Genomic DNA, 25450 nt, shown 5'->3' on the forward strand with positions numbered 1-25450 from the left:
GGTCGTTTTATTCCTCACTCATGTCCTAACCAGAGAGAAGGCAGGAGCGACAGGAGGAAGGACACCCGGGGCCGGTTTTCTCCTGGGTCCTGACTTTGCTATGAGATTTCTAGGGTTGTTGGAATAAAATGAGGCTTTGGGGTAACCTGTAGGTCTGATTTCTTCCTGACTTTATGTATTCCCTGGTCCATCGACATCTCCTTTACGACAGTCTCGGCGCTGGTTTCCCTGTTTCCGTTTTTTAATAAAAGCATAATTTGAAAAATATTTTCATCTTCCCCATACTGTGATTAAATTAAATATCACGTTTTCTCATTTTATAGGAGAAATTTACCTGTTTTGCAAAGGAGCAGATTCTTCGGTATTCCCCCGAGTGATAGAGGGCAAAGTGGACCAGATCCGGGACAGAGTGGAGCACAACGCCGTGGTGAGTGGCGGGCGGAGGAACAGCCTCCTGCCCGAGGGGTCTCACGTGTGGCGTGGGGGTCGGCAGGGGCGGCACGTGCACAGCTTGGGAATCCCCCTTGGACCTCGCAGGTGGAGCTCTCTGGGCGCCACCCTCGCGCATTCAGTCAGCAGACATGGCGTGTGTTCCCCGCGGGGGCCGCGCTGGCTGGTTGGGGTTTGGGGGTCTGAATTGTGGTAGGTACAGCAGAAGATCCATCTTTCTCCCGAGGGAGTTCTGGTGATTTGCCTCAGGGGTCAGTGCTACGCCTTCTGTGGCGGCTGCACCGTCTGGTTCCTCCCACGTCTCCGTCTGGAGCGTGTCACCTCATCCCTTCCAGGATGTCACCACACTGTTCAGTTGGTCAGCACGTCGGGGCGCTCGCCCCGTCGCTCCAGCTTCCCCTCCGAGGACCACTGGGGTGTGGGAGGGCCATGCGTCCCTGACACGGGGCCACCTCCTCCTGTCCAGCCCCAACCCACAGCCAGTGATGTGTGGCTCATTTAGACCTGTCCTCTGCCTCTGCGCACTGCAGAATTGTTAGAGGGGCCGGCCCTGTGGCCTAGGGGTTAAGTTCAGAGCGCCCCGCTTTGGCGGCCTGGGTTCAGTTCCTGGGTGTGGACCTGCACCACCCGTCAGTGGCCAGGCTGTGGCAATGACTCACATACAAAATAGAGGAAGATGGGCACAGGTGTTAGCTCAGGGCGAATCTTCCTCAGGAAAAAAAAAAAACCGTAGTGAATGGCATTGTGCAGGGCGTGAAGGGCTTTGTTAAGGTTGCCAGTGGGAGAATCTTGAAGACCTGCTGTGAACGCTGACACTCGCCGGGTGTGTGGACCCTGCATCCTTTCTCCGGCCAGCATCAGCCCCACAGTGCGAGCCTCCGTGGTCTGCTGGGAACCCAGAGCGACACCTCCCACCTCCACGTGCTGGAGGGTCTTCCCCTTACGTATCTGGAGGAGAAAAGGTTCCCTCGAGAGTGAGAAGCATGGGTGGTGTTATTTATGGTGACTTTACAATCCGTCTGCCTTTTGTTTTACAAAGCTGCATTGGCACACGTTAAACCGTACGTATGTGCAGTACACAAGTAGATCCGTCTCAACATGTGTTATCCACACGTGCAGACGTTACCGCCAGCAGGACGGTGAGCGTGTCCACCTCCCCAGTGGTGTCCTCGTGCCCCCGAGACTCTCTCCCTCCCACCCACACCCACACCGAGCTGCTTCTCTGCTATCACTGTCGATGACTTCACACCTTCTAGAGTTTTACACGGATGGAAGCATGAAATACGTACGGTTTTATCTGGATTCTTTCACCCCACACAGGTGCTTGGAAACGCGCCCACGCTGTTGCAGGGACGCGGGGCTGGGCGGTGTTCCACTGTGTGGATGGACACGGTTACTAAGCCACCTGTCGGTGGGCATGGGGCCTGTTTCCAGTTTGGGGCTGTTGCAGAGAAAGCTTGTGAACACTGGTGTGGTGTCTGTGAGGACACACTTCCTTTCTCCTTGAGAACACCCATCTTCTCTGTATCCTTGTTCCTCTGTGTGCACATCTCCCTTTTCTGGCTGCTTCTCAGATTTCTGATTCTGTCTGCCTCGCTGTGGAGAGCTTGTGTTCCTTCTGCTCAGGTCACATGAGCTTCTTGGATCTGTGGGTTTATAGATTTTTTAATCAAGTTTGGAAATCTTCTGGCCGTTATTTCTGCAAATATTCTTTCTGTCCCCGCCTTCAGGAACTCCAGTTACCTGTCGATTAGGGTGCTTGAATGTGTTCCACAGCTTGCTGAAGCCTTTCCTTTTTCCAAGTTCTTCTTCCCGTTTCGTTGTAGACAGTTTCTCTTGTCCTGTCTTCAGGTTCACTAAGCTTTTCTTATTTGATCTTTTGTTACCCAGCGTCCCACCCAGGTTTTGCCGTCTCAGACGCTGGAGTTTTCATCTCCAGAAGTTCTGTCTTTTTAGTATCTTCGTGCCTCTGCTTGGCGTTTGGAACACATGTAACACAGTGTAGTAACCGTCGTGTCCTTCTCTGCTCATGTGTCGTTGGTGTTGGTTCCGGGTCGGCGTCGGTTGGCTGGTTAACCTCATCTTGGGTGCTGACTCTCCGCATGCTGGTGCCTCCCAGCAGACCCAGCCCGTGGCGCTGCCTTGTGGAGGTGGGGCATCCGTGTGTTTCTGTGGACCGTGGGTTTGTTCTAGGATGCAGTATGTCCTGTTAGCTGATGGCTTTATGTTGTGTCAGGTGGGTCCAGAGCCAGTTCCGCCCTCGTCCGGAGGCGAGGCCCGGGGAGTGAATGCCTGTAAACCACGGCGTCTCCAGCCTGGCTCCTGGGGACAGCACTGTCCCCTTCTCCTTCCTAATGGCTGTTCCTGGCCTCTGGGAGTCTCCTCAGACACACGCCCCTCTGTCCTCTGCAGACACTCGAGGGGCTGTCGCGGACTCTGCAACCTGTCTCATGCTCATCCTGGGAACTCCACACCTCTCCCTGGAAGCTCTCCAGGTCTGCACTGGGCACTGTGGGGCCCGCCTCATGTGTAACGTTTTACCCTGAAGTAATTACAGAGTCCCAGGAAGTTGCAGAGATGTGCGGGGGGCGCTTTCTCCTCTTCCTCCACTGTCTCACGTCTACGTGCCTGAAGTGTAGTATCAAAACCCGGGAATTGACGTGGGTCTAAATTTCTGTATATTCCGTTATTTTGTCTCCACAGCAGCCGCCGTGGAGCCGTCCCTGCTCTAAGTAGCTCTCGGCAGAGCCGAGTAGCACTTCCCCACTGCGGCTTCACTCTGTTCCTCGCTGACGGCTACCGCCGTCCAGCGAGTATTCGCCGGTTTTTCCGCGACCTGAGCGTCCTGTTGGGCAAAGTGTCTCTTCATGTCTTTTGCCCATTTTCTTTTTTTTTTTTTTTTCAAGGGAGACTAGCCCTGAGCTAACATCTGCTACCAGTCCTCCTCTTTTTGCTGAGGAAGACCGGCCCTGAGCTAACATCCGTGCCCATCTTCCTCCACTTTATATGTCGGACAGGATGGTTTGCCAAGTAGTGCCATGTCCGCACCCGGGATCCAAACCGGCGAACCCCGGGCTGGCGAAGCGGAACATGCACACTTAACCACTGTGCCACTGGGCCGGCCCCTTTTGCCCATTTTCTAATTGGATTATTTGGGGCATTTTTTTGTTTTATTCTTAGGTTGAATTTTGAGAGTTCTTATGAATCCTTTTTCATATTTGTGATTCACAAATATTTTCTCCCAGTTGTGGCTTCTGTTGTCATCCCCTTAAAGGGTATTTCACAGAGTGAAGTTTTTAATTTGGATCGCATGTGTTGTGTCGATTTTTCTTTCTGCACCTGCTTTTGGTGTCACATCTGAGGACTCTCCCTGACCCCAGGGACCAAGTATTGTCGCCCACATTTGCTTCTAAAGGGTTTGTAGTTTTATGTTTTACATTTGAATCTATGATCCATTTTTTATTGTGGTAAAATACATATAAAATTTGCCGTTTAACTGTTTGCAGGTGTATAATTCGGTGACATTAATTACATTGATAATGCTGCGCAACCATCACCACTATCTGATTCCAAAATTTTTCATCACCCCAAACAGAAATTGTACCCATTAAGCAAAAACTGCCCATTCCACCCTCCACCCAGCCCCTGGTGACCTCTAATCTACCTTCTGTCCCTATGAATTTGCCTATTCTGACTATTTCATTTACGTGGAATCATATAATGTTTGTCCTTTTGTGACGGGCTTACTTCACTTATCATAATGTCCTCAAGGCTCCTCCACGTTGTAGCATGTGTCCGAACTTCACTGTTTTATGACTGAATGATATTCCATTGTCTGAATATAGTGTATATGCCACGTTTTGTTTATCCGTTCATCTGTTGATGGACACTTGGGTTGTTTCCACCTTCTGGCTGTTGTGAGTAAGGCTGCTATGCCCTTGAGTGTACATGTGTATGTTCGAGTCCCTGTTTTCAGTTCCTTTGGTTATGTGCCTAGGAGTGGAAGTGCTGGGTAATTCTAATTTGTTTAACTTTTTAAGGAAATGCCAGACTATTTTCTACAGTGGCTGCCCCGTTTTACATTCCCACCAGCTGTGCATGAGTTTTTCAATTTCTCACCAACACTTGTTATTTCTCATTTTTTTATTATAGCCATCCTAGTGGTGTGAAGTGGTATCTCATTATGGTTTCGATTTGCATTTCAACGACTAAGGGTGTTGAACCTCTTTTCATGTGCTTATTGACCATTTATAGATCTTCTTTGCAGAAACGCTTATCCAAGTCCTTTGCCCAGTTTTTTAATCAGATTTTTTTCCTCGTTGAATTGTAAGAGTTCATTGTATTTTCTGAACACTAACATTTTATCAGATGTATAATTTGCAAATATTTTCTCCCATTCTGTGGGTTGTCTTTTCACTCTCTTGATAGTTTCCTTTGATGCACAAAAGTTTTCAGTTTTAATCAAGTCTAATTTATCTATTTTTTCGTTGGTTGCCTTTGCTTTTAGTGTCATATTTAAGAAACTATTGTCAAGGTCATAGATTTGCCCCTATGTTTTTTTCTAGGAATTTTTAGTGTTAGCTCTTGTATTTAGGCCTTTGGTCCATTTTGAGTTAATTTTTTTTCCTGCTTTTTTCCTCCCTGAATCCCCCCAGTATATAGTTGTATATTTTAGTTGTGGGTCCTTCTAGTTGTAGCATTAATTTTTGTACAAGATGTGAGGTAAGGTCCGCCCTCGTTCTTGTGCGTGTGGATCTCCAGCTTTCCCAGCGCCATTGTTGAATAGACCATTCTTTCCCCATTGAGTGGTCTTGACATCCTTGTCAAAAATCGTTTGACCGTATATGTACGCAAGGTTCATTTCTGGGCTGTCAGTTCTGTCCCGTTGTTCTGTGTGTCTGTCTTTGCACCAGGACCGTCTCGTTTTGCTCACTGTCCCTTTCCAGCAAGTTTCGAAATCAGGAAGTGGTGAGTCCCCCAACTTGGCTCTTTTACCAGACTGTCGGCTGTTCTCAATCCCTCGAGATTCCCATGAATTTTAGCTCGAGTTTTTCCATTCCTGCAAAAACCGCCATGGGATTCTGATAGGGGTTGCATTGACTCTGTAGATGCTAGATGGCTAGATGCTGTTGTCTTAGGAGTGTTAACCCTTCCAGTCCGTGAACACACGGTGTCTTTCCGTTTACTTAGATCTTCTGTAATTCCTTTCAGCCACATTTTATAGTTTTCAGTCTTCTGCTCTTTCACCTCCTTGGTTTAATTTATTCCTAGGTATTTTATTCTTTTTGATGCTGTTGTCAATGGAATTTTTTTAATTTCCTCTTTGGATTGTTCATAGTTAGTGTATAGAAACACAGCTGATATTATGTGTTAATTTTGCATCCCGCACATGTGCTGAATCCGTCTATGAGTTCCAACAATTTTTTTGTGGACTCTTCAGGGTTTTCTACATGTAAGATCCCATCATCTGTAAACAGAGATAATGTTACTCGTCTTCTTTTCCAATTTGGATGCCTTTTTTTTTCTCGCCTGATTGCTCTGGTTAGGAATTCCAGCGCTGTGTTGAATAGAAGTGGCAAAAGCAGGTGCCTTGTCTTGTTCCTGATTGTAGGGGAGCTTTTGGTCTCCACCACGGAGTGTCCCAGGTGGGGGCTTGTCGTACGTGGCCTTTGTCATGTTGAGGAAGCCCCCTCCTATTCCTAGTTTATTGAGTGATTTTATCATGAAAAGCTGCTGGATTTTGTCAGATGCTTTTTCTGCATCAGTGGAGATGATCATGAGGGTTTTTTCCTCATTCTGTTATAACGTCGTGCATTACATTGATTTTGTGTCTTGAATCACCCTTGCGTTCCTGGGATAAATCCCACTTGGTCATGGTGAGTAGCCCTTTTAATGTGCTGTTGGATTCCTTTTGCTGATATCTCCTTGGGAATTTTTGCATCTATTTTCGTAAGGGATATTGTTCTGTGATTTCCTTTGCTTGTAGTGCCTTTGTCTGGCTGTGATTGTGTGTCAGTGTTGTTTTGTATCTCTCTCCAGGATTTCGGTAGTACTTAGATGAGGAGCGGGGGAAAGTGTGTCTACTCCACGCTCCCGTGTCTCCCTTTAAAGTCAAGGTTCTGATTATCTCTGAAAGCTCCCACTCACCAGTCACAGCCACTCTGGGTGCTGGGGCCGCTCTGAATTCTCTTTCCTGTAAGCCTTTTTCTTGCCATGCAGTTTGCCTGGCGTGGGAATGAAGTCATGGACCCTGTGTATTTTATGATTTCTTAGGGAGAGTCCGAGAATTTGTTCTGCGGTTCATGTCCGTGTCTCTAATCTGTAGCTTGATCACCGTGTAGGCTTTCACCGAATGTCAGCAGCTTACTTATCCAGCAAAAGTTAATGCCAGGTGTTCGGTGAAGCAAGACGCCTGAGATGCTATGTCAGCACCCGCATAGCGTCAGCGCTGGGAGGGGCCCTGGGGAGCGCGTGGTGGGGCCACAGCTCTGTGAGCGTCCACAGCTCCAGGCGGGACTGTCCTGCCTTCCTGGACAGAGACAAGTGAGTTTCTCGCTTGCTCCTCTTTACCAGGGCAGCGTCTGGAGGATGGGCGTAAAGGTTCCAGAACGTTCCTGGAGAGTAGGACTCCAAAAGAACACTTCTTTGGTCCCACCCCTTCCCACGTCCCTTTCTCCCTTCAGGCTCTGAAGAGCTCCAGGGACAGGAGAAGCGGGAAACCCTGCATGGTTGTGTCCTTCCACTAAATGTGGAGAAATGGTGTGAAATGGGGAGTGTTCCCAGAGAGTTATGGGGAATGTGAACTCATGATGAAAAATCTTTTTAAAAGTCTTTAAAACCAGTATTCTCAGAGAATTTGGACTGATTATTTAGGGGACTGTGGTTCTTTTCTAGGGTCAGTCGGGGCTGAAGGAACAGGGGAAACAGAAGGGAGGCCTCCCTGGGTGTCCCCTAGACCTTTGTGATGGCTCCACTCGTCTTGGTGGGAAGGTGCTTTGACTGACGGGATGAAAGTACCCCGCGTGCGTCCCCTTCGGGCTCTGAGAGTCCAGCTTCCCTGTGCCTCGCGGGCTGGGGTGCGCATGCTCCACATGTGGCGGCATCAGAGCTGTGATCACAGTAAAGAACTTGTCATTCTGAGGTTCTCATGTCTCTCTCATGGACCCAGTAGGTTTGATAAATAACCTGGCACATTTCCTTCAGTGAGTGCTAAGATCAGACTCCCCACGGAAAACTTGTTACCTTGGAAATATCGCTTGATATTTCCCATAAAATTGCATGTTATTATCCTTAAAAAAGCCTAACTCTTCACTTGTCTCAATTAAGGAACAAAGTCTCGTCTTTTGATGGCCCTGATTTGTGTAATTTGCTCCCACGTTTACTAGTTTGAAAATTTTGCCATCCATGATGATTATCTGTATTTAACACGACCGTGAATAACTGAGTCGTCAGTGACCAGCTCCTTTGAGGAGTGGTTGGTGTGTAATTCTCTGGTTAGCCGTTCTAGTTAGAGGAGACACTGAGAAAGCTCTCGGAAAGCCAGGTGATGCTGGAATTCACGTTAAACCTGCGCTGTGTCCCACAGGAGGGCCTTCGGACTCTGTGTGTTGCCTACAAGAGGCTCGTCCAGGAGGAGTATGAAGCCATCTGTACGCTGCTGCAGGCCGCCAAACTGGCGCTGCAGGACCGAGAGAAGAAGCTAGCAGAAGCCTACGAACAGATCGAGAAAGACCTCATTCTGCTTGGTGCCACCGCCGTTGAGGATCGGTAAGGTCGACGCCGCACTGACTTTAGAACAGACAGTGCGATGGGACCGCAGGCAGGTGGGGCTGCCTCGGGGGGATGTCAGCCCTGCCTGATGTGGACGTGTTTGCGCGTCAGGAGGAGACAGGCTGTCTGGCTGCGTCCGTGGGGTGACCGCAGGGCGCTCGTGGCGGGGTGATGCTCACTCGACCTTGCGTGCCTGAGAGGGCGGACGTTCCCACTGTCCCGGGAGAAACCAGAAATCATCAGCATTTTCACATCGTGTTGTCAGTAGTCAAGATAGAGAGTTATTTTTTTAATTATTCTTTAGAATGGCGTGAATAACTAATTCTGCTCCTAAATTTGTTATTGGTTCTTTCCAAATACACATGTAACATTTTAGATCTTAATACACTCAATGTACTTATTACTCACTGAAGAAATTGTAAATAATGAAGTAGAAAATTGCGAAAACTAATAATAATAACAACTGGTAAGATTACCAACTACAGATTTTCAAATACCTCCAAAGGAGGAGCTCCTGATCCGTCCTAGTTCAACGGCAAGGACCGGAGTTCCTTAGGGCTCCAGCACTGGGACGGGGCCATCTGTCCACTGTGTTGTCCTGGGAGCAGAGCGAGAGCAACAGACTGCAGTTTATTTTGAAGGAACGGAAAAGAAATAAAATACCCCAATTGAAAAGAGTGAAGCGGAAACGTCAGGAGATTTACGGAGAGTTTATTTCCAGGAAAGTTTGAAAGTCTTTAAGGTCTGCATCGGTCCAGAACTTACATCCTTATCTCGAAACCTCCGTTTTCCCAGTGTCTTTACCAAGCTCCCACTGAGTCCTCAATCTCAGTAGAGTTTTGGCAACAGAAGAAGTTTTGGTTTGTTTTTTTCTAAGTCTGTCCCCCTCATTCAGTGCAGAATAGGACGGCACTGTAAAGGTAAGTACGTGCCTTGTGCACAGGGCAGGTTTCAGGGTGTGGGCCGGGTTTCCGAGGGACCCCGGGCGTTAGGAAGGAGAAGAGTGCTCTGTAGGGTGGTGTTGCCTGGGAAAGGGGGGGACGGTCCTGGAAGGAAGGGGCGGGCGGTGGCTCTTGGGGGTGGAGGGAGCCGATGTGCAGGGCCCGTCACGGGCTGTGGGAGCAGACCCGCGGGGAGCTGGGCCCTCGGAAAGGTGAGAGCAGACACCTAGGGGTGAGCCTGTGCGGCCAGTGGCTTCGAAGTGATGACACTTGATTACAAATTATTTCTTTAAAATCCCCAGTCAGCATCTTTGCAAACTGCTCTGGGCCTCAGTTTCCTTTTTCGAAAAAGATGATGAAATTAAAGGCGGTTTTTGTCTATCTCGAGGATAGTGTATGATCTCGAGACTTCGCCTTGGAAGTCTACCCCAGAATCCCACTGAACCCCTTCCATTTGTTAGTGCTTGACAGACACATGATACGTTACTTCACACGCCTACCGAAAGCAAAGACTCTAAAATCAAGAAAAAAAGAGCAGGCCCCAAAATAAGGCAAGCAAAGTTTTGATGCCCAGCTTCCTGGGGCAGCAACACGGCCTGACCAGTGTCAGGAGAGCCGTCCATCTTCAGACACGTTGGGGAACCTCTGCAAGGGTGGGTTTTGCACACACAGAATGCGGTGATGGTGAAGTCCTCACCCCGTGAGGTGGTTGTAAAAATGAAATGTCATGAAATGCTTCACGTGGCCTCTGACCCGTGGGGAGCCTGCCAGGCGAGTGAGCCGGTTAGGATCACGGCTGGCGTTCCCGGCCTTGTGCATCCCTTCAAGGTACCTGGGCGCCAGTCAGAGCGGTGGGAAAATTAGAGCAGTTTACACCAAAGGAAAGGTAGTGGATGTTACCAGCCTCCTCTGTCCCAGATCCCATTTCTCTCTGGTTCAGACTTTGCTGTTGTTTTTGCCATGGTCCTTCTCATAATGGCCTAAAATCCTCTCCAGGGAGCGAGTCCCAACCAGACGGAAAACCGCGTGCTTGGCAGACGTCGATTTTACGAGGAGCCGTTTTACTCCTTACTGTGTTATCCGCGTTTGTGTATTTGGTGTTGGCAAGTGTTTTGTTGTAAAAAGTTAGTGCATAACTTTAAACGCAGGTTCGGGCACTTGACACTAAGATCATGAGCCAGCGGCCCGGTGCCTTTTGCTTTTGAGAGGTGAAGGTATTTCAATCACACTGCTTCTGCAGTTCCATATTTTGATTTGCTGCGCCGGTGCCGACGTCTGCTGCGTTTCGTTCTGCTCTCCCCAGGCTCCAGGAGAAGGCTGCCGACACCATCGAAGCACTGCAGAAGGCCGGCATCAAGGTCTGGGTGCTCACAGGAGACAAGATGGAGACGGCAGCGGCCACCTGCTACGCCTGCAAGCTCTTCCGCAGAAACACGCAGCTGCTGGAGCTGACGACCAAGAAGCTCGAGGAGCAGAGCTTGCACGACGTCCTGTTCGAGCTGAGTAAGACAGTACTGCGCTGCCACGGGAGCTTAACCAGGGACAACTTCTCGGGGTAGGTGGCACCCTCCATCCCCTCGCCAAAGATGCTCTCAGAGCCCCGGCACGACCTCGGCTCACAGGGTGGTAGCCTCAGCCCCTTGCTGGGCACATGGTTCTTCCTCCCGCATCCTAACAGCCTCAGCCGGCGTGGTCACAGTGAGCAGGGGGGTCGTGACCAGAGCTGGTTCTTTTTAGCAACTGGGACATGTCTTTTTTGCATAAGAGTGTGTATGCATAAGGGGGTGCGTGTGTGCCTGTATGTGTGTGTGTGCATGTGCATGTGCATGTGTACATGTGTTCATTTTCAAACTGCCAGCTCAAGGATGCAAAAAGACTTGATTGAGTCACAAAATATTGTGAATGGGGATCCTTCTCATCTGCTTCTAAGATACACAGGGGGCTGTATTGTGGATTCCTTGGAGCATCTGCCAGAGCAGGGAGGGAAATATTAATAATGCATGGCTGTTTATCTGCTAAGACAAAACAGCATATGCCTAAGAGTTGGTTTTTCCAGGAATATTCAGGAATTTATTCTGGTACACTGTATCAGTGCTGTCCTTGCTGGTGTTGGATGCATGATCTAAGATTAGATTTCATTTGAATCATTTTAGATTTTCGTTAATGTAGCTAAAGAAAAAGCAGCTCTCTGTTTGCAAGTTTTCAATTATTCATAAGTGGTGCAAAGATATTTCCCTTCCTCTGATCCGCAGAATTCCTTTAGGGCATTAGGAATGTTCCCTGTAGTTTAGAAACCCAGCAAAGAGCAATATTATGACCATGCTCTTCCCCGTTCAGATCATCCAGGCAGAATATCAAGGAGATATTTAGCTGTAAAGATAAAGACTGAGGTTGGCCAGTGTGTCCAAGGAGTTGGGGAATAAAGACTGACCTCTTTAGGCTGCCAGATGGATTCTGTCCTCTGTTCAGAAATGCCGGAACCTGCACCCGAAGCCACAGTTAGAACTGTGTTTGCCTTGCCTTAGTGAAAGGAGAATGTTGAATGAAAACCCAACTTTAAAATGTAGTCGAAGGTGTTGCATCCAGTACTGTAAAGACCATACTAGTAAAACAAGAAACACTGGTTTCTTAATCCCTTGATCGTGGAATTGTAGCGTCTGTAGATACCCCAAAAAAATTATGTGGTCTTCTGAAATCTATGGACTGAGTTACTGAGTAATCTCTCTGATTTGTATGATCTAACAGCCTTTCAACAGATATGCACGACTACGGTTTAATTATTGATGGAGCTGCGCTGTCTTTAATAATGAAACCCCAGGAAGATGGAAGCTCCAGCAACTACCGAGAACTCTTTCTTGAAATCTGCCGGAACTGCAGTGCGGTTCTCTGCTGCCGGATGGCGCCTCTGCAGAAGGCTCAGGTCCGTGCTCCCTGTCCCTTGTCATCAGGTAGTGATCGGGGGTATGTGAACGTTGAACACCATTCGTTAGTTCCTGCAATGTCTGATTTTTTTTTTTGAAATCTAGCAGGGTACCATCTTTTTAAAATAGAAGCAAGAATGTTAGAAATTGGAAACATGGGTCCTGTTTGCTTGTCGTGATTGCTAAGAGGTGACTACATGAAATGGATGACCCTTTTGGTGCAAATGCCAGGAGAGGGATCTCTGTCTGACCTCTCATGTAACATAAAACCGTATTGCAGAGATGCGGTCATTTATAGGGATCTGTCCCACAGACGGATGGAAGTCCACTGGCGTTATTGAGTACCTACTGTGTGCTAGTTACAGACACAGGTATGAACCCATTTGACCCTCCGAATAACCCTTTTAGGTGAGGGAGGTTATGCTAGTTTTACAAATGAAGAATCTAAGATGCAGCAAATGGGGATAACTCGTGTACAAGGATGAGGGCAGTCAGAATTTGCCTTCCAGTCTGTCGGACTCCAAATTCATGTTCTGCCCATGCGCGTTGTTCGCGTGGACACACTCCTGAAGTACGTCTTTAAATGTTTCTAAAGCATTATGGAATACCTCTGCACGTGCGTGTCCTTCTGGTGTCAGTAAACCTGCAGCAGTTTCCACTTAGTTAGGCCACGTTTTAGGTACACTAGACGGACCTCTCTGGCGTTGTTCACGACGGAATTCCATAGCCTCTCGGACCGACCCAGCGGTCAAGGTAAAACCTGAAAACGACGCGCACAGAGGTCTTCTCAGCGTCCTTGCACGAGCGCCACGCTAACCCAGCTAGTGACTGTGTCACTGAAACGTAACCCCAGGATCTTGCCGGTGATTCTCAGCAGAGACGAGCTGAGACTGGGGAGTTCACGCACACTCCCCTTGGGGTGAAGACGGTTTCATGCCCCCCGCCACCCCAGGTGTTCGATTCTGTGGAAACCTGTGTCATTACGTCCAGAATGGCAACTGGGGGTGTTGTGTTTGATCTTCATGTGTTCTATGCTACTTTTTTTAGCTTCTTAACTGACTTTTGCAAACTTTTATACACATTAATCTGTGCTTCCGTCTCTCATCTTGAAACAAGAAGGCAGTCCACACATTTTTTCCTCCTCTTTTCAGTCTTATAGCTTGAGAATCATTACTCTTAAGCACATAAATGGAAAAATGGACTAAAAATTTGGAAAGTATTCATTGGATTGAATTGTCAGATTTGATTCTACACGTGTGACAAATTTGAAAATTAAAATAGCATTGAGAACAGCTTATTTTTAAAAACAGATACTTGATAAGAAATAGCTTGGACTAGCAAAGTCTCTATCAGAACGCAGTGCACGTTTTCCCCTATATATTCAAATGTATTACCCCGTATGCGTAAATATGTGAGCGTGGCAGCAGCTGAGGACTCCTTCGTGTATTTCGTGTCTGTCTTCCGAGTTCACCTGCAGCCTTTCTCAGCTCATCCCTTGTCATCAGCCCTCAGCTCCTTTTGCTGTGTTTGGTTTTGCTTTCAATATGAGAACACTTTAACCCACACAGATAAATAGACGGAGTGTAGTGAATTCACTGAGCAAATCCTTTTTCATTTTCCTGGACTAGCTTCACCTCTGTTATTTCTGCCTAGTTAGTGAATAACCCGAGCAGAAATATAGCAGAGGTGTTAAATTCTGCTCTTGTTTCTTTTCCAGATTGTTAAATTAATCAAACTTTCAAAAGAGCACCCTATTACCTTAGCGATTGGTGACGGCGCGAACGACGTCAGCATGATCCTGGAGGCCCACGTGGGCATCGGTGAGGCTCCTTGGCCAGGCTCCCGGCACATCTGGGTAGCAGACCTGTCTCTTCAGTCAGGCGGGAGGGGAGGCAGCCAGAGCGAGGTCCTGGGACGGAGACGGCCCGTTTAGGACGCCATCCGTGGTGCGGTGCGTTCGTGCTGGGGCATGGACAGGAATGGTCTGCTCTGACTGTATTTTGCGTCTCAAGTTTTCACGTGATGGAGGGTTCGCAGAGCACGTCTGCTCCTTTCTCGCAGGCGTCATCGGAAAGGAAGGTCGTCAGGCTGCCAGGAACAGTGACTATGCAATCCCGAAATTCAAGCACTTAAAGAAGATGCTGCTTGTTCACGGGCATTTCTATTACATCAGGATCTCTGAGCTGGTGCAATACTTCTTTTATAAGGTAGGGAGGCTGCCTTCTCCTCACAGTTTCCGAGATGGAATGACTCCTTTGTCAGAATGCCTCGATGCCCCGGGGGCGATTGCTGTCAAAACAGGGGTAACTGTCAGAAAGGGGGCGTTAATCCTGTTCCCATGACGGGGAGGCCTGTGGCACTTTTCTCACATTCGCAGAATTTCATGTGGAACCTTGTGGTAGGAAGACACCAGCTGTAAAGTGATCGAGGAAGGGGCACTCTTTCTGACTCCTCGGAAGGAGTCCTTGTTCCCTACGCAGTTTGATGCTCCGGTTTGTCCTGATACCTACGTTGCCTCCTCATTCTCTTGAACAAGTTGCCCTTTACGTTCTCTGTGCTCAGAGTGGCCAGAGCACAGTCACGTACGCCTGTAGGGGCCGTTGAGATAGGACAAGAGTTCGAAGCCCACGCCGGCTCTTCCGGAGAGCCAGGTCTTCTGGGTCGCCCTGCCCAGGTGAAGCGGTGTCCTGTGGGCAGCCTCTGAGGGGCTCTGCGGTAAGTGATGGATGCCCTGCAACTAACCAGCCTGTGCCTTGTCTTCCAGAATGTCTGCTTCATTTTCCCTCAGTTTTTATACCAGTTCTTCTGTGGGTTTTCACAACAGGTGAGTCCTAATGTCTGAAGTCAGAGCTCGCCTCAGCCTCATCTCCCTTCCTGGGGGGGTGCTGGGCGGTGGGCTGCAGGGCCACACAGGCCAGGAGCGAGGGAGGTGAGGGAGCAGTGCCTTGGCCTCACTGCCCCTCAGCAGCCCGTCCACAGGCGGGTGAAGGTGCAGGTGTGCAGGGGCCGGCGTCTGCTGACCCATTGGGGCATGTGCTGGACTTGCCTCTGCTGGGAGAGCTGTTGGCTTTCTGACCTGAGTGGACTGAGTCTGAATCCGGGCCCCTCCCCTGGAGTCTCTCCACCGGCGTCTGGCACATTCTGTGTGCCGAGGGCAGCCTTCTGGCAGGAGAGGAGAGACGGGCTCCTCAGGGCGCCCCCGTCCCGTCATTTGTCTGCTTTCCCGTCCTGCTCGGATGGGCTGTGGGCTACATGCCTCATCTGAAGAACCGGAACTGGGGAAAATTGAAGCTTAAAGACAGTCATCAAAATTGCAAACTTTTATGCAACTTTTTTGTTGTTGCGTGTTTGCGGTGGCCCAGCCGGGGTCACAGGTGGGCCTTCTGCCGGCCGTTACTTTAATCCTGACTGGTTGACATCATGAAGCTTTGAAAATGTCCTGGTCCTTCTGTATCTGTACAAAGATGGCTCAGTGTGCATTTTAGAATGCTCTCATGTTTGTGGGTCTTCGCAGATTAGAAAATGTACATATTTAAACAAAGCGTTAAAAAGGTGTGTCAGGATGCACAGGCTGGTCTTCACGTGGCTGTGTCCTTCTTGCAGACTCTGTACGACACGGCCTACCTGACCCTGTACAACATCAGCTTCACTTCCCTCCCCATCCTGCTGTACAGCCTGATGGAGCAGCACGTCGGCGCAGAGGCCCTCAAGAGGGAGCCCTCCCTCTACAGGTACCAGCCTCAGCAGCACTGCTGTGGGGCACAGAGACTCCTGGGCAGCTGCTCAGTGAGTCCTTCAGATAAACACCCAGGCAACTTGTTTAAAAACCAGAAACTTCCAGGATCGCCTGCTGCACTGGCTGCTACAGGAGGTTCTTCGAGCAGGAAACAATCTAATTGAAGTGACTGCACTCAAATTTAGACGGAAGATTTAGGGTGCATTTGAAATATACATATTAAGCCAGTTTGTATTTTCCCGAGCTTTTTCATAGTTAGAAAGACCTGAGGATAAGAGTTTCTATCCTCTTGTGACCTTGGTGAATTTATGACCTAAATTATCCTTTCAGGTCCAAATATTTTGTATTCAGCAAGGAAAAGAAAAGTTAACATATCTGATCTCAGTGTGCTCTTCTCTGCTAAGAAGTATTTTTGTTGTTGTTGTTTTTTGAGGAAGATTGGCCCTGAGCTAACATGTGTGACCATCTTCCTCTACTTTTTATGTGGGATGCCGCCATAGTGTGGCTTGACAAGCGGTGCCATGTCTGCACCTGTGGGATCCAAACTGGCGAACCCCGGGCCAAGAAGTATTTTTTAATAATAAGGAAAAGATGTTTTTCTGCTGTTTTAGAACTGCACTCTAGGATCTCTGGCAGATTCTGTGTGTTACTGCTGTTTGTTTCTTTTTAAATTAAACTTATTTTCAGGAAATTTCAGACCCATGAGTCGTTGTAAGAAATAATGGAGAGGTTCCAGGAGGCTTTGTCCAGGCCCCCGGTGGTGACATCTGACAGAGGACCCTGGAGGGCCACAGCACAGTGTCCCCACCAGGTTCTGACACTGACACCACCACTCATCCCCCTCGTTTCCCCAGTTTGACTAGTCCTTGCTGGTGTGCATGTGTGTGCACATGTGCATACGTGTGTGTGTGGTTCCTGTGCCCACGCAAAGACTCCCTGCCAGCCTCGCGGCCTGCCTCAGAATAGTCAGCCTCTATATGGGATCTTGAGGCATTGGAGCCCAAATTGTCATCACTGTGGGCACTAAAAAGGCAAAGTCGGAGTTTGTCACATCGAGGAACGATGCAGGAGCAAGTCTAAGTAAACAGATGCACACACACTGCTGTGGACACGCATCCACAGGGACTCCTGCAGGTTGTGTCCTGTTGAACTCAGGTGTGAGGAGTCGTGTCACAAGTGTGCAGCCGGGTTGAGCTCTGCAGTCTGTTGTCAGTGGTGAATGCCAGCCCGTGCCTTGTGTCCTGTGTCACTTACTTTCACGGGCAGAGGCGTGAGCTTGGCGTCCCTCTGCCTATAGTGTATCACAGTCCAATTTGAGAGAGAAAATATCCAAACAAACGTCGTTTGGGAACATCCACGTGTAGTGAAACGTTCTGCTGCCAGCAGCTCAGACTGACTCGTTGGTCGTTCCTGTGTGTCGCACAGGGACGTTGCCATTGCGATTCTGCACTGTCCAGTGTGTTTGCTGCCTTGATTGTGGCTGGACACTCTGCTTCTGTTGTAACGGCCTTGTGCCACGAGCTGTCACGAGGCCTTTGTGCAACCAGGAGTGGTCTCGGCTGAAGTGACCACGTGTGGAGCAGGCAACCAGAGGGCATGAAGCGGGTGACTTGGGGACACGTCCGGTGGTGTAAACTGTGAGGGGAAGCCCACCCGGGATCCGCCTAGAAGGCGCTGTGGGATCAGAGCATGTGCCCAGCCCCACAACAGGTGTAGACAGGGTCAGGCAGAGACGTGGATAGGCTGCGTGAGCAGGGTGACCCCAAGCGAGGGGACCACAAATCCTATGCAGTGGCCGGGTTTCTCCATGACCCACTTTTGGGAGCTTGGCTAAGCTGATATCAGCGGAAGCCCCAACCGTGACCCCACCCGGGGGGCCACCTGTCAGAGCCTTCGTCCTCCTGTCCGCCCGCACGTGCGCTGTGCAACCTCGGGACTCTCTGGTGACTTGGAGCCCCTCCTGGAGGAGGACGGTCCCACAGAGCGCGGTGGGGCTGGCGGGCCCCAGGCGAGGCTGTTCCTGTGGAATGTGGTCCTGACACCCTCGCCTTCTCTCCTCACAGAGACGTCGCCAAGAACGCGCTGCTCCGCTGGCGCGTGTTCATCTACTGGACCTTGCTGGGCGTGTTCGACGCTCTGGTATTTTTCTTTGGTGCTTACTTCATGTTTGAAAATACTACAGTGACCAGCAACGGACAGGTTAGTGCAAACTGGGTCTCGCAGCCTGGCCACTTGGGAATAAGCCTCAGATCTGGGACGATCGTGGGTCAGTGCAGACCCTCAGCTCAGCCTGGGGACTCCTGATACTGGGGACCCCTCTGTCTCTCTACCAGCCCTGATGTCCATGCCGTGCCCCCCGGAGCTCTGCTGACTGGTGGATTTTTTACCTTAGTTTCCCTATTGCCCATTCGTCTGGGGTTCCGTTGGGTCACCCCGCTTAATATGGGGCCTGACTTCATATTTAACGCATTCTAGTGTTTTTTCCCATGCACCTATCCTAAGGGTCTGTTTGCTCTGCGATGAGTAGATTGATAGTTTCCTGGTAGACGGGTGGCCCTCGGGTTGGTTCCACCGTTTCTGGGGGTTGCTTTATTTGTATCTTGCTTTTTTCTTTTTGCCACTTGCTTCCCTTCCCACCCTCAGATCATGACCACGAGCACACATATGGTAAGACAGCTGTGGGTTTGTCCTTTATGTGTTGGAGTGTGTTATAGATAAAATATTTCCCGAAATATTTTTACACGTGACCTCTTCCGTGTGCTGTGTCAGTAGAAATGCGGTCAGCTGTGGAGCCCGAGTCGTGTCAGAGACGTGTGTGTGCAGTCCCATCGTTTCTACTTGGTGTCTTCTCTCTGAATTTCTGTCAGGATTGCCAGTTGAGTTAGTGATGTTTTCAAAATCAATTTGATATATTCGAACTTCCCTTTGCCTAAAAGAGAGGCAGCATGCTCAGGCATGCGAGGCCTGTGGGGGACGTTGCTCTGAATTGGCAAACCCATGCTGCCCCGGGGACCTGTGGACAATGTGGGGCGGAATTGTTCCTGCCTGAACTCACAGCATTTAACCAGCCGTACAAACCCTATGTTGACATGGAGGAAGGGCAGCTATGGACAGACATCGATTTCATTTCCTGTTTGACTAGACGGCTCTCTTTTCCCCATTCTGTGTGTCCCTCACACTGTTGGATTGAAGCACAAAGTCTTGCTCCATGTCCCCTGGAATTTGTTTACCCGTTGATTCCTTTGTTTCTTTTTTTTTTCCTCTGCTTTTTCTCCCCAAAGCCCCCCAGTACATAGTTATATATTTTAGTTGTGGGTTCTAGTTGTGGCACGTGGGACGCTGCCTCAGCATGGGCTGATGAGTGGTGCCATGTCCGCGCCCAGGATCCGAACCAGCGAAACCCTGGGCCACCAAAGCGGAGCATGCGAACTTAACCACTTGGCCACGGGGCTGGCCCCCTTTGTTTCTTTTTTCTGGTTACTAAAAGAGGCTGTTATCTCTCATGATAACCTAAACCAATTTTTACTAAATTGATCTTGAGAATTTTAAAAACTTTTATTTCATCTAAAGACTTTACATTTTTCTAGAATTCATTCTTTGTGTTAGTTGATTGTGATGGGATAATTCCTGGGTGCCGCCAGGCCATGAATATAGTTATGTAGGGCTGTCTTATTCTTATGCATCTTCTGTAAGATTCCCTCTGGGCCAGGCTTTAAGGAAGCTCCTACATGTGTCTTCTAAGACTCAGATTCTGTCCCGAGCCGGAAGCCCAGGACCATGGCTGCGTGTCGGCACCGTCACAAGTGCTGTCACCGGCACAGTATTCACAGTTTCCTTCTGCAAGCATTACCCCTCTCACTATATCGCCCTTTAGCTGGACATTTTCATGGTGTTAAAGTCAAGGAAACTGAAGTGCAGATAGATGCAATAACTCCTACAACATCGGCTAATAGAACTCAAACCCGGGACATTTGGTGCAAATCGTTGTATTTGTTCTATTCCCTGCTGCTGCTTCATTACGTTAACCCCAGTGTTGCACAGTAAACTGGTCGGTGCTGCTCGAGGAGCGCCCTGAGGAGACTGGTGCCAGCAGGAAAGCACCCGTAAAAGGCTCACGTGGCCCGGGCGCCCAGGAATGGGAGTGCAGGGTGACCTCCCGCATGATGCTCGGGCGGCTGTCCTGCACCTGCTCAGACCCCTGCCGCCCTCGGGTGACTCCACCAGTCTTCCATCCTGACGCTCCCCGTGCTCCTGGGTCAGGGGGTGCAGCGGTGTTTTTGCGGCCCCCTCCACGTGATCCGAGGATTTCTGCCAACTCCTCGTTCATCTCCTGCTTCCTTGTTCCTGAGCACCCCACAACTGAAAGCTGACTTCTAGGGCGCTGTTTCCGCGCTGCACGTCTGTGCCCCACCCTCCCGCCGCGTGCCTTTGCTCAGCCGTGCTGGACAGCACTTTTCATTTCAACTTGAAACAGTGCCAGAAAGAGAGCCCAAGACAGAGAAAACAGAATCTGGCCTGCACCAGGGCAGCTCGGAAATGCCTCGGGAGCCTGGCCGCTGTTGGGCTGAGAGCCTCGAGCCCGCCCTGTGCTTGCTGGCCTGTCAGGACAGAAATTCAACGCAGTGTCCATCTTGTCCATGAAAAGCCTCTGAGACACGTGGTGGTGTTAGGAACCAGCACACAGGGCAGTCGGGACCAAATAAGGTGTTTCCTGTGGGTTTGTCCACCGTTACACACTTGAGAGCGACAGCTGCTGCAGGTCAGTAATGCTCTGTAGACGCTGGAGAAACTAAAGCCTCGGAGTCATGAGAGCTAGAGAAGGGACCTTCCTGGAGCCAGCGCCGTGAGGGCCCAGGGCAGACGTTTGTGTTCCAGATCGCTAGGTGGACAGGGGCCCGGGAGGCTGGAGTGACGCCATGCCTCGGTGTCTCCGGATGAGCCTTCTCATTCGGGATTGTCAATTCTCAGATTCTCAGTTGCGTTGGGGGAAAAGAGTGTTAGGTCACTCACAAAACTAGAAATGGCATCGTAGGCCGATTCTGCAGTAATTGGATAAACCTGCAGAACTGGAGTAAGGCAAGGGGCTGCCTCGGGTGCCTGGTGGCACCCTGGGTTCCTGAGCAGCGGGCAGTTTGGTGGTTACATTATCATCACTTTCTGAGAGCATCCCTTCCAAACGAGGTCGCATCTCCTGGTGGGGCCGTTTAGATCCGTTCTGTTGATGGTCAGTACAGGAGGACCCCTCCCTTTAAAGACCGCAGGCATCCTACGGGAATGTTTACAGTCACGTTAATTAGCGTTGAGGGAGTAAGAGAACCGTTGATAACATTTCTAAAAGAGAAGTTCGCTTATGGAGCATTTTCTGCCCAGACGTCACGAGCCATGGTTGTTTCTCATTTCGATGCCACAGATGAGAATACTAAGGCAGTAATTATTTTATTACAGTCGCACAGCAAGATGTTCCTAGGTGAACACGTGGGAGTTTGGAGCATGTTGTGACGGAGGTAGGAAGCGTCGAGACGGCTGAGACACGAGCCACAGCCTGCCGGCGAGAACAGCATGCCGCGGGCTCAGGAGCTGCGAGGGGCCAGCGCCCGAGGGAAGGGAGTCGGTGTGGCCATGACCGATTCTGAGGAAACACAAGTTATGTTTGTGGAGGAGCATCTTTACCTTTAAAAGTTAAGTGGGCCTGGGTTTCAGGGCATCTGTGAGCAGGAAGATCTCCTGCAAGATGGCGATGCTCAGAGGAGAGGGCCAAGTGTGAGGGGAGGCCGTGAACGCAGGTCCAGTGGAGCTGAGGCCCCAGAGCCCTCGCGGAGTTCTCATCGTGGCCTGAATGAGGCTGAAAGTCAGTCACGTTCTCGGTGGAGAGGACAGTCCCAAGAGGCCGTCAGACCAGGGCTCCGTGGTGGGTGGGGAACTGATGCCACTTGGACAGAAACCGTCCCTCTGGACAGCCCTTTGAGAGAGGGGATTGGTGTCACTTCCACGATCCATGGAAATAGTAGAAAGTTTTAATAAACTATTAGCGACTCGCCGGAGGGCTCCCTTAAAGTGATTTGGGAGATGAAGAGGACATTTTCAGAGACGTTGCCTTGACCAGAGAGCCGGGAGCAGCTCCCCGAAAGGACGGGTGAAGGCAGAGCGATGTGGCAGCGTCGCCCGGGGCTCTGACCAGAATTGCCGGTTCCAGACTCCAGATGGTTGTGCCCGGTGCTGCCCACCCGTAGAAGTTACAGCTGAGGCCCATGTGTGTTACTGGACGGGGGCTTTTTCATTCTTTCTGAAATAAAACTTTATTTTCTTTTAAAGAAGCCAAGGAACGTTTCCTGAGAGGCATAGTTCACAGAATCCGACAGACCAGGAACGGGTCAATTCTCAGGTAGTGTAGCATCTCGCGGAAACTAACTCTGTGGAACAGAATTCCAGGGGACTGATTTGTCCCCAAGAGAAGGAGCGTCAAGTACAGGGGTTTCCTTGCTGTGTCCTTGTCTGCGGTTGAGAAGCGTGTCGTTTCCTGACCTCCCTCGTGCTTCCTCCACACGCCGGCCCCTGCGTCCTGCCGCATCCTCAGAGGGAACGGAGCCCCGGAGCTCGTGGTCGTCTCCCCTGGCCGCGTCCTCTTCCCTGGGGCTGTGGCATGTCTGTGGTTCTGGCCATCACACCGGCCGCTGGGGCCTCTGCGCAGCTGTCCCGTCTTCACTTCTTCCTCTCCCGTGACCGCCTTGCTGTGAGGTCGTCGTTCTCAGGCTGCCCGTTCGTGACGTGGGTGTTTTCTCTCTCGCCCACTAGGGCAATGTTCTGGCTTTGCTTCAGAGCAGGCGGGGGTGGAGGGGAGTTCGAAAGAGCGTGGACGCGAACGCGGCTGCATTTATTCTTGGCCGTGCGTGGGGCGTGGAGCTGCTCATCGGTGAACGGCTCTCCTGCGCGAAGCCGAAGAGAAGAGTCAGCCTCGTGCGTGTTGTCAGTCACAGCTGCCTCAGGCGTCGTCTGTGCTCTCGCTTTGTGTCATGGGGACTGACGTTTGCTGAGAGCCCCGCGGGGGCCCGCCAGGGCGACAGCACAGTCCATGCAGGGTGGCGCTGAGCCCCGCTCAATCCCTGGCCTGGCCCCAGAGATGATGCCAGGAACCTCAGGGTCTCGTGCGCCCCCAGGTGCAACAGATTGTGGTCCCTGTGTCTTCGGGGTTGTGGTGTGGGCACAAGGAACAGAGAGCTGTGTTCTCTCTCACTCTTGTTTTGAGTGTGAAAGGGGAAAAATACGTGTTAACCAGAGTCTCCTTGGACTGTCTTCCCCCCAGGTATTTGGGAACTGGACCTTCGGGACGCTGGTGTTCACAGTGATGATGTTTACGGTCACACTGAAGGTACGTTCTCGCTCGGTGATGCTTCTCCTTCGGCCCCAGGTGCCCCGGCCGTGAGAGGCCTCCTGTCTGTGAACTGAATTATAAATCCATCCCGATTTACAAATCCACACCCAGCACGCAGCCGGGGCGAGCTCCCAGACTGTCGGGGGCCGTCCTCCCGCTGTTTAAATGGGCCAAGAGCAGACTCAGCACCAGGCAATCGGGTGTGTGAACTGCCAGAATTACTCAGGAGGAAAATGCAAGAATGAGCCTCTTCTTTATAAAAGGATTCAGATGAGAATTCTCTTAAATAGCCAGCAGCCTCACCCCCAGTATAGTCAAAGTATACTTTAATTGAAGCAAATTAATGTGTTGTGGGAAATTCAGCTCTTTTTCAAGTCGAGTCAAATTCTGTATGGGATATCATTATGAAAGTCCCAAAAGCTATCAACCTGAGTCTTAAAAGGGGACACAAAGAAACTGCAGAAGTCCTTTCCTCAGTGGTAACACAGCCAACCGGCTGAGCTGTTGCCCCGAGTCCTCCAAACAGAGAAGCGCATCCCAGGTGCGTTTCCCAGGGACCTGGGCGAGAGTCACTTGGAGTGTTGTGATTAAGAGGCTGTGACGTCGCACGTTCTTTTTCTCCACTGGACGTCGAAGGTTTTGGTTTTCCTAAACGGTCTCACGTCGGCATTTGGGCTAAAATTAAGACGTGGCAGTTTGTTTTCTCGTTTTCCGGCTGGCTTTCGCGGTCGTCAGGGCTCACACTGACACGGCTCGGTGACGGCACTGACTCGCTGTCTTCTTCCTTTCAGCTGGCGCTGGACACGCACTACTGGACGTGGATAAACCACTTCGTCCTCTGGGGGTCCCTGCTCTTCTATGTTGTTTTCTCCCTCCTCTGGGGAGGGATTGTCTGGTATGCGTTCCAGAAGTCTCCCGTCGTCGTTATCGCCTTCGTAGTCCCGCCGTATCTTTCATCAAGGGCTCAGAAGGCGTCTTCTGTACAACCTCAGTCCTGCGTGCGAGGCATTGTGCCAGGGCCCGGGGGCCCGCAGGGGATCCAGGCGCCTGTGGTCCCTGCTCCTTTGCTCCCACCTTCTCAGTGGGGAGATGCGCTGGGTAATAAGTAATTAGGCTGTGACAAGTGGGGACAGACCCAAGAGGCTAGCCAGGGACCTGTTTCAGATTGAAGGTCAGAGAAGGCTTCTCAAAAAAGTTATTTTGAAACTGAAACCTGGGGAAAAAATCACCGTCATCATAAGAGCAGGTCACACTTCTTAAATGCTTCCCACAAGGAGGTGCAAGCTCTGTGTTTGCCGGCTTGCGTCTCATTCAGTCTCCCCACCACCACGTTCTCTACATAGGAGTGATAGGATGGACATAGTGGGTTCGCGGGGGTCCAGCCTCGGGCCAAGGCAGTCTGACTCCAGATAAAGCCCCGCCCCTAAGGAGGGGAGCCACAGAGCAGAAGCCCTGAGGCAGGGCCTGGCAGGCGGGAGGAAGTCCCCCCCTGACCAGAGAGCGGCCTGGGTCCAGCTGGAGAAGTAAGCAGGGGCAGGCCGCACTGGGCCTGTCGGCCACGGAGGACCTCGACCCCAGCGCCGGTAGGAGGCCATCAAGGGTTTGGCGGAGGAGCAGCGAGTCTGCTGCTCTTTCAGAAGACTACTGTAGCTGCCACGCTGAAAGTGAACTCGTGGGGAGGGCGAGCAGGACAGCTGGCTTGGAGATTTGCAGTAACGAGTCAAGAAGGCCAGGTCTGCGAGGGCCGGAAAGTGGCCGCATCCGGCTTCTGTTCTGGTACCCTCACAAGCACGTTGCTTCTGCCCAGAATGTCCTGTCCAGCGAGCCTACCTGATGAGCTCTTGTTCTTCCTTCAAAACCTGGTGGTTCGTCATCTTTGGTGCTTCCCTGGACACCTCACGGGCGAGGCAGTTCCGCCTCGGGCCCTAAGCATTTGTTCCTGCTTCTGTCACAGCACAGACCGCATTTTCCTATAATTCTCCTATTGACGTTCCCGCCTCCCCATAAGACGGAGCGTTTCCTGAGCAGGGCCCAGGGGCCCTGACCTGGGAGGGAGTGCCCCCTTCCACTGGGTGTGCTGGCCTGGGCCCAGGCCTGGCTGGACATGAGGCCCGAAGCCGTGCCGTCACCACTCTGCATGTCCAGTACTGAGCACAGCTCCTGGGACGCGTAGGTGACCCCTGAGGCTGGGGAGGAGGGCTCTCTGGTCAGTCACTGCCCCGCGGTGCTGGCAGTTGCTGCTGGCCGCCAGCCTCTCGGTCCA

The 25450-nt window shown here is 50.8% G+C and overlaps 1 protein-coding gene across 15 annotated transcripts in view; it reads left to right on the forward strand.

The window, feature by feature from the left end:
• The window catches only part of ATP11A (ATPase phospholipid transporting 11A), a 154791-nt gene that overhangs the window by 118940 nt on the left and 10401 nt on the right, over positions 1-25450 (forward strand). For 13 of the 15 annotated variants that reach the window (XR_011528278.1, XR_011528277.1, XM_070579300.1 and 10 more), the window contains 11 exons: positions 324-427; positions 8036-8217; positions 10465-10716; positions 11907-12081; positions 13800-13902; positions 14144-14289; positions 14847-14906; positions 15686-15813; positions 17882-18017; positions 23119-23184; positions 23979-24082. Coding sequence is in view for 13 of the 15 variants with exons in the window: in XM_070579300.1 (XP_070435401.1) it covers positions 324-427; positions 8036-8217; positions 10465-10716; positions 11907-12081; positions 13800-13902; positions 14144-14289; positions 14847-14906; positions 15686-15813; positions 17882-18017; positions 23119-23184; positions 23979-24082 (1456 nt within the window). In the remaining 2 variants the exon portion in view is untranslated. Of the gene's footprint in view, positions 1-323; positions 428-8035; positions 8218-10464; positions 10717-11906; positions 12082-13799; positions 13903-14143; positions 14290-14846; positions 14907-15685; positions 15814-17881; positions 18018-18461; positions 18486-23118; positions 23185-23978; positions 24083-25450 lie in introns of all 15 variants that reach the window. The other 2 variants (XM_070579297.1, XM_008507179.2) reach the window with 1 other exon arrangement.

Source organism: Equus przewalskii, chromosome 16, assembly GCF_037783145.1.
Source record: "Equus przewalskii isolate Varuska chromosome 16, EquPr2, whole genome shotgun sequence".
Taxonomy (NCBI): Eukaryota; Metazoa; Chordata; class Mammalia; order Perissodactyla; family Equidae; genus Equus; species Equus przewalskii.